The sequence below is a fragment of the Dermacentor andersoni genome, chromosome 5, assembly GCF_023375885.2.
Source record: "Dermacentor andersoni chromosome 5, qqDerAnde1_hic_scaffold, whole genome shotgun sequence".
Classification (NCBI taxonomy): domain Eukaryota; kingdom Metazoa; phylum Arthropoda; class Arachnida; order Ixodida; family Ixodidae; genus Dermacentor; species Dermacentor andersoni.
Genome location: NC_092818.1, coordinates 158,469,723 through 158,478,762, shown reverse-complemented (window position 1 = coordinate 158,478,762; position 9,040 = coordinate 158,469,723). Strand labels below are relative to the sequence as shown.

General features: G+C 41.4%; 1 protein-coding gene across 8 annotated transcripts in view; it reads right to left on the bottom strand.

The window, feature by feature from the left end:
- Positions 1-1,631: 1,631 nt before the first annotated feature.
- LOC126531457 (uncharacterized) overlaps positions 1,632-9,040 on the bottom strand; it is a 58,804-nt gene continuing 51,395 nt past the window's right edge. For 3 of the 8 annotated variants that reach the window (XM_055071191.2, XM_055071189.2, XM_072288443.1), the window contains exons 2-7: positions 7,423-7,567; positions 6,598-6,783; positions 5,359-5,451; positions 3,592-3,681; positions 2,787-2,903; positions 1,632-1,967 (exon numbers count right to left, since the gene is read on the bottom strand). In XM_055071191.2, the coding sequence (XP_054927166.2) occupies positions 1,912-1,967; positions 2,787-2,903; positions 3,592-3,681; positions 5,359-5,451; positions 6,598-6,783; positions 7,423-7,567 (687 nt within the window). In that variant the 3' untranslated portion in view covers positions 1,632-1,911. Of the gene's footprint in view, positions 1,968-2,786; positions 2,904-3,591; positions 3,682-5,358; positions 5,452-6,597; positions 6,784-7,405; positions 7,568-8,419; positions 8,583-8,766; positions 9,006-9,040 lie in introns of those variants that run through there. The other 5 variants (XM_055071187.2, XM_072288441.1, XM_050178986.3 and 2 more) reach the window with 4 other exon arrangements.

Genomic DNA, 9,040 nt, shown 5'->3' with positions numbered 1-9,040 from the left:
AAAAACAATACAAGCAAACAAACAAACAGTTGAAGATATGATTATAAAATGAGGCATTCTCTATTTCAGAATATGCTATACAAGCCATAAGAGCACAATGCAAGAAAAACTAATAAATTATTGACCACTTGAGTGAAGTGGACACTGTCAGCTGTGACCACCTCTGCTGGTAGTGTTCCATTCTGATAGTGTTTTTGCAAAAAAAAAGAAAATTTAGTGTAATTTGTATTGCATTTTTATTTCTCAAATTTTACATCTGTAAACCCTGCTGCTCGAGAGATAGTGGAGAAGGGGGGGGGGCTTGATATATTTAAATTTGTCCATACAAGTTGCGCTATTATAAATGTGTGCATTAGTTTCAGTCTGTTTTCCTTGTGTCTTCTGTCGGGAGATTAGATTCTAATGCTAGCCTTCATATGTGTGAAACCAGCTTCCCGGGGTGTTGATTTAATATAAACCTCACAGCATGGTTCTGTATACCTTCAATTTTATCATTGAGGCATCTTTTATGGGGGTCCCCCAAGCTGGATGCGCATTCTAAGTGCGGTCTTGCTAGTGATCGGTACACCGCCATTTTCAGTACTTAAGCTCTGCGAAGATTCTGAATAACGAGGCTTAAGCATGCTGGCAGATTTTTTTGTGGCGTTATTAATATGCCGATTAAATGAAATATCTGAAAGAAGCATGTCTAGATATTTGACTTCTGGGACTTTTCGGAGTACTTTATTACTGTATACGTTGCGTTCGGTATGCACTTCACTTTGCTAAATGTTACGTGGTGACTTTTATCTGTGTTTAGATCTAGTGATTGCATGTCACTATCAGAACTGACTGCCCTTTATATTATGACATTGGCAAAAATATATGCAATGTTATTGATGAAAAGTAAGAATAATAATGACCCTCAATACCGAGCCCTGTGACACAACCAAAGTTATTTCCACAAATCCAGATTATTTGCCCCCTCCCGCTGGACAATGCGTTGTTCCATTATTAAGGTAATCTGCAATCCATTTCAAAAATATTTTGATCGGTGTTGTCAGCAGGCAGTTTATGCTTTAATAATTCGTGTGAAACAGGATCAAATGCTTTTCTTAAGTCCACGAATATTGCATCAGAGCGCAATCTACTGTCACACGCAGTGGTAAGGTCATAAAGAAGCTTATTAATTGGGTTTAATTGAAATGAACAGTCTAAAAAAACTTTTCTTTCTCCCGCTCAAAATTTCAGGAAATTTTACACCCCTAAAGGGCATCTGTGGAGCATACGCAGAATCTGTCGTGATGAAAATGTCTTCTTCGGCTGGATCACAGGAAAAGGTCTATTCTTTTGAAGACTCGTCTGTCTACAGCATATAAATTTCTACCCAAACTTTGCAGTGCTTAGTTTGAAAGTGACTGAGTGAGTGAATGAGTGAAAGCTGAGTGACTGTTTTTAGGTCTCTGTATAGCCACGTTACATATGCCCTTTGCAATTGACCATACCAGCGACTACATTATACCATTGCTTGGCGCTCTGGCCATCATTGGCCCTCGCGCCATAAAACCCCCATCTATCATCACAAATACCATGTGATGTCTTCAAGTAGTTTGCACATTTAGAGCAGTTGAAATAATGCAACACACAGGCAATTCTTATACTGAGTTCTTAACAAAATACTTTTATTGCAATTTCAATAAATCTGGATGCCACAGTGCTCGCACGTTACATCTTGTGTCTGAAGCGTGATGTGGGAAAGATTTAACCAGCATACTATGGAATGCTGTCAGACAACAACAGTGAACGAAGCAACTGTGGCTAAAATATGCGCTATTTTATCATGTGTATAACATATAATTACCGACACCCTGAAAGCTGTTTCTTGTAGGCATCAGTAACGTGTGTATTGCTGTGCTCTTGTAACTGGGTTCATTACGTCTCGGCAAAATCGTGAAGTCCACACACCATGTTGGCTGGAACGGCCTTGTCTGGAAAGCAATATATACTTAACCTGTTAGAATACATCACATTTTAAGTGAAAACACCTTTAGATCTTGTACTAGTTATGTTGGTAGAGGATAATGCCTCTGTCAAGAGCTTGTCAATGCCTTTGCTCAGAGAGTTGTCATGCTATACAAGCAGCTACACTAAAACACTGGTGATCAAAATCGATTGATTTTGATCACTAGTGCCAGGACAACTTCTTTCATGTCCATGAAGGCAAAGTTATGTCATTGGACGTGCATGTTGTATAAGCCCTGCTAGAAAAGCCTGCAAATTTATAAAAATGTGGAGAATAGGCAACATAATTGTTTTATTTCTTAGCAATAAAGATATGTAAGTTTTGTTTAATTTGCATACAATGGAGCTGCACATTTATGCAGCTAAAGAAAATATGGTAATTTATGTGCTATTTGGTTTTTCAGTTCAAATCAGAAATTTGACACTCTTCAAGAAGAAATTATTGTCAAAAGAGATCAAGCAAATGCCATGTGGCATTTATACCAGGTTAATTGTGGCTGTTTTTGTAGAAGTGAATAAGTTGCATTAAATATAGAAGTCCTTTTTAAGCAGCCTGCAAGTTGCAAGAACAGTGTCTTGTAGACTATCAAAGCTAAATAAACTGTGACCAAAAAATGGTGCATGTGATCATTATGAGAATAGTTTGGCACAAGCATGCGGCTTATGGAGGGACTGACTTTTTGTTCTGCACTTATTATGAAAGTGCATATGAAGGGTTGTGTAAAGACGCGAGTACAGGTGAGCACATGGTAGGTACAAAACAAGTTTGCAGTGGTCTTTCATACCTATCATCTTGGGATAGCTGAGGTTGAGATTGTTCATAATATCAACAAATTCTTCCTTAGATTTTGTCAGTCGAGGGTTGTACTTGAGCTCTTCTCCAACTGTAGTGGTAGTCTGACCTGGAATTGAAGTCAAAATGTACACTACAGCACTGGCATGGAAGGAGAATTGCCCCCTTATGCACATGCCTACAATGTCAAGGGAGATTCAAACACAAGAACCCAAGAACATTGAAAGGTACCTCGGCTGATAGTTTCATTACGAATATTCTAGATTAATCAGGTGCAGAGTTTAGGGATTAACTGCCACAAGGCCGAAACACATGCTGTTGTTTTTCCACAAGTGTTTACATGGCCCTGTTGACTCGCGGATAGTGCCTGCACAACCGCCATGATAACGCAAATTGTGTAATGTTGAGAAGCTGTGTCTCAAAGACTTTGTGAGGTGAATGGGAATTGTCGGTGAGGTCAACAGCATTGTAGCACTGTTGGCAGACTTGTCTCTGTTAATTTAGGTACGTGCTTATTCACTAAGTGAATTTAGATTATTGTTGAAAGACTAGCCCATTGTTCAATGGTGTACTATTACCTAGGCATGAATGGACACAATAAATAACAAGGTCAAGCGAAGGGAACTCTCCAAGGCAGTGACTATATATAGAGATGTAATGGAGCTGGCAAAGGAAAGCAATGCTTCAGGGATTTTGCAAGACACGATGACTATATGCAAGTATCCTCATGGATTTGATATCCTGCAATGACACCTAGCTTGCATTAAATACAACAGAGAGACAGTATGAGCACTTACCTTTGTAGTCATGGGCAGGGTACAAGTTGTAGTCTATAGGCAAGCTGAGTATCTGTGAATGTACTGAGTCATAAAGGCGCTCTGGGTTTCCTGTGAAATGAGGTTCAGTTTTTACTAAGCAAGTAGTGTCGTGGCACAGGCAATATGTTTACATGCAACAACTTGCGCAATAGTAGACAATACAATGACCAATAACAACCAAAGAAAGCATGAAGTGCGAAGGCTGTTCTAATATATCATGTAATCGTAAGACAATCACAACACTAATATGTAGACTTCCGACCTTGATGCATGCCAACAGAAGAGATGCAGTACGGTCACCTCCTTGAAACTATCTTAGACATACTGTACACTTTCCTCACAACCTATCAAAGGGCTCGTCAGTCTTGCTGATCGTGGCATGGCATGCAGCCTGTGCTCTGTGTTTTACATCTTATGTTCATCATCAGCCTATTTATGTCCACTGCAGCACAAAGGCCTTCACCATCGATTTCCAATTACCTTTGTCTTGTGCCAGCTGGCTCCATTCTGTGCCGGCACTTTTCCTAATTTCATTACACCATCTAGTTTTCTGCCGTCCTTGTCTGTGCTTCCTTTCCCTTAACAACTGCTCAGTAACTACGAGGGTGAATCAAAGTCTGTCCCTATTTTTTTAGCCAAGTTATGGCTGTATATGTGAAGTCAACATATCCATTTCCAGCGGTGGACCTTTCTTGGACTGGCCTGGCCTTATCTGCCGGCAGCTCCACGGTACGGCACTGCTGTCAGTTGTTGAAGATGGCGGTTGTGCTTCACATGTCCATGGCGTATGAGCAACAAAGTGGGATCCGTTTTATATGGAGCAAGAGACGAATGCCCATTGAAATCCACAGAGAAATGCAGCCCACATACAGGGAGCGGTGTCTCGGTTTGAGAAGTTCAAGGTGGTGGTGGGAGTTCACAAAAGGCCATGAAGTCTTGCATGACAACGAGCATTCGGGGAGACCGCGTGCCTCGCTGGCTGACGATAACATGGCACAGGGGCATCTCAAATTTAGAGCTGCAAGGTACACAGGTACATTTGCAAGGTACATTTAGAGCGTAAGGTACACAGAATAGTATGTATATTTGTAATTGCCTGTATGTACCTTATTTTACCTAATAAAAAATTGGGGCAATGACTTTATAATTCACCCTTGTGTAATAGACAATCGTTTACCTGCGCTATGCATTAGTGCATGGCTTGCTGAACTCTATTTGTTCCTGTTAACGTCAACTTGAATGTCAGCTACCCCCATTTGCTCTCCAATCCACACGGCTGTCTTCCTGTTCCAACACTCGTTGCGCAGTCCTTAGCTTCTCAAATTTCTGCCCCATATTTTAGTACAAGTAGAATGCTATGATTGAACAATTGAATGTATAGTTAAGAAGTAGCAAATTAGGCATATAGTTAAGGCCTTAACTACTGAATGCTATTATCTGTGCCCATGTGACACGGGTATAACTTTCACTTTTTTCTTTGTTATATCAGAGCGGGGTGGAAGACTAGTGGCCATGTAAAAAGTTGAGTGTCTTCTGCAAGCTGTTAAATTTTTTTTACTTACACATAATAATACATGCCTGAAATAAAGGCACAATTTTCTTATGTCCTTGCTACTCAAGGCACAATACTTTAGATTTTATTACTCAATCAGTTTGGTAAGTACAAAGTTGCCTCAGTGTGATTTCAATATATTTGGGAATATGTTTGTGTCATGTAATATGATCAATTTAAGTCGGCGCACACACCTTCTTGAAAGTCTGTTCTTCCACAACCACGAATGAGCAGTGCATCACCTGTGAAGGCTTTTCTTTGGTCGTGCCACACATAGGTCATGCAGCCTGAAAACAACCATCCAATATGAGAAAATGAGCCTCATGTGCCTTCATGTTGTCTGCTATAACTTGACAGAAAAATCTGTTCTCATTTGAAGCATTTGGCAAGTTTTCTTGCATAGCGAAAGTCACGCTAAGGTATTACAGATGTGAATTATTTATATGTAGGCTTCCAACCCAATTGAAAGTACATATGTGTTGTGCGTCTTAAAGGCAAGAGAGGGGCCGTAGCTGACATGCCATACATTTTTCTGGCTGTCACATCAATATACACTTTATATCCTTCGGCCGTGTTCCTCTTGCTTACACACACACACTTTTCAGAGTTCATTTCACCCACAGGGGTGGCCTGGTGGCTTTGGCACTGTGCTTCTAAGCCCAAAGGCGCAGGAGTGAATCCCAGCCACATTGGCCACATTTCGATGGGGGCGAAATGCAAAAACGCCCGTGTACTGCGCATTGGGTCCATGTTGAAGAACCCCAGATGGCCAAATTATTTCGCAGTCCCCCACTAGCTACAGCATGCCTTATAATCATATCGTGGTTTTGACACGTAAAACATAATAATTTAATTCAGAGTTCATTTTCTTAACTGTTCTCTGTGCTGTGGTGTGACAAAGTAAAGCAATTATACATGAGAAAAATTTGGAACAATATGTGCTTAATGAAGGACAGGGATGGATATTGTGCAAGATTGTGCACATTCATGTGAATATCTTCCAATGACATGTTCATAGTTGCTTATAGTAAATGCATTGACAAGCTGAACTTTGTCATCAAGCACCCAGAGATGCAACATGTTCCTTCCCTCAGTAAGAAGTGTACAAATGCAGAGATTAAGCACTTTTGCTTAGTCTTGGTTAAGCTTTCATCTTTTCACACGTGAAAAGACTTTAAGCCTTTGCAGAGAATGCCCATTATAAAGAAGTCATTTTGATGACAAAAGTTTAATTGCCATGTTGCATCAAGGGACAGGTCAAACTTGAGCACACTTATTGTTACTGCTTCTCCATCTAGACCTGATGATTTTCTCGACTTAACTATCCTTGGTATTTCACTGTTATAAAATCAGCCATTAAAATGACTGAGAATGTAACATTTACATGAATTGTACCTTATATGGTCTACTGACATGTGCGAGGCGATGCATACCATTCGTATGGCCAGGAGTGGCCCTGGCTTCCAGCTTAACGCAACCAACTCCAAACATATCTCCTGGATTGAGGTAATCGTCGGCTTTTGCCTTGGATGCAGCAGAGATGATGCTGCGGCAGTTATCCAGAATATCTTTCAGTTTCCCAGAGCCAGTTATGTGGTCAGCATGAACATGAGTATTCACTGCAAGGAAAGGTTACAATATATGCTCATGTTGGCACCCAATAAATACTTGAGTACCTTAAATATACTATATATATATGTATATATATATATATATATATATATATTAAATATACTTAATGTATATACCTTGAGTATACTTAAGTACCAGCAACAATGAATACTTGAAGTGCTCTGAAAGGTATCCTATGTTGCCTGCAGTATTTTTCCCTAACATTTTTTGAAGGAACACTTTATAATCTACATTCCATTAAGTAGCTGATAATTGAAGAAATTACTTGCTACTGGTGCAGACTGCACAATAGTAGATCGGAACTGGTACCTGAAAATAATGTTTCCTCTTTTCCTTCCTGTGGAATAGTATAATTTTTAATAATGTGCTCCATTTGTCTGTGTACAGTGTGCTCTTAGCAGCACACAAGCACCACATGGTATCACAAGTTGAATGCATAATGGTAATCAGTTCCATTAGACACATATACAGCTATACATGCTAAAAAGCTTTTTCCCGCCCACCGTCACTTACTTTAAACACCAAGGATGAACAGTGGTGTAATTGTAGAGCACGTCTAAAGGGTAGACATACAGTGGATTAGTTTTATATTTATTTTAGCCCTCGTACCGTTAGTGAACCCACACCTGCATATGCTAAGCGAAGACCAAGTTCGTTGATCAGCTTGGCATCTCTCTCCACCTGCTCGAGTACCGGGTCGATCAGGAGGGCTTCCTTCGTGTTCAGGTCGGCCAAAAGGTAGCTGTAGGTGCAGCTCTTCTGGTCGAAGAGCTACAAGGACACACGAAACCATTAGCATTTGTGCCAAGGCGAAACGACGCGCAACGCGATAGCGGCGCTGCTTGTGCAACTCTGCCTAATATAGCGGACCGGAACTTAGAACAAGAAAAGGGATGTACCAAATGGAGAACTTGGAAGCAATTAGAAAGTATGTTGTTCAACGTACGCAGGGTCAGTAGCGCGATATCAGGCTTTTCGCGTATGATGCCTTCAAACAGCACCGCCTTTGTTTTCGTATGAGTCAGTGCAAGTAGAGAAGGAAAAAAAATTGGGCCACTGCGAAGTCAACTTTAGAGGGCACACGTGGGAGTTATGTTTGTTTATCGTAAAATAATGTGCCGTTATCATCAAACAACGCTATCATCCGTTAGACAGGCTTTATAGTGGCCGAAAAGAAACTGAAATGAAGGTCGTCACGCTTGCGCAATGTGACAATATGCACTCTCGCGTTCAAATGTGGCGACGATGCGCATGATCGCGGGCAAGGTTTTGACTGGTGTTGCAGAAGTCGCGGACGCTTTTTTTGGTTGCCGGGTGTACGTCGGAGTTATGCCGGAATAAATCTTTCTCGCGCCTTACGGCGCTCTAACTTCAATATAACATCACTGATTTCCCCGGGGGAGCAGTACAGTCCGTAGTAGAGACCGCGCCTGCTTTCCTGGAGAGGTATCTTCACTCGTGCCAGGCTTTTCGTATGCTGCTCTCTGCGACCTTTCGAAAGCATTTTTAATGATCCACTTTCAGTTAAATAAACGTCCTTCTGCAAAAAATATGGAAAAATCAGTAGGCGTGAGCCATCGAGTTAGCGAAACGGAAGCAAAGCACCCATCTTTAGCGACATACCTTTAGACACAGCGTTATCATAATCTCAGTTGTTTTCCTGAGGCCTCCGTTTGCCGGTTACATGTGCCCTCCTGGAGATTCGTCGCGACGAGAAAAGCACCTAGCAACGAAAAAAGCTCCCTGCGACTTCTACAACAGCACTCACAACCTTGCACCGACAGCAGCAACAGCTGACCGTAAATGCGGCGCACATGCCGCGCATGTCGGAATCCAGGAAAACTATGTAAGCTCAACAATCTTGTTTCGTCCGTACAACTATTGAAAGCTTATCCAATTGATAAACACGCAAAAGGAGCTATATGTACCGAACTTTCACACGTTGCTCTGCTACATAAACACAAACTTACCTGCCTGAACAGGACGTTGCTTTTCATGCTCGCGTTAGCTGAGAGCAGTCGCACGAATCGATGCACCACGTTCACGGTAAGAACCTTCGCGCACCGGTCTCGCGAGTGTCCAGGTAAAGACGGTCGAAGAGTGGGCGAGTGTGCTACTACCTGTCGAAGTTTCTCTACAAGTAAAGTCCGGTACCTCAATGACATCGCAGACTTTCTTGGTTTTTACTCTTAAACGCCGACGCGCTTGTGTAAATACTTACAAGATGGAGCCACCAGTTCCAGG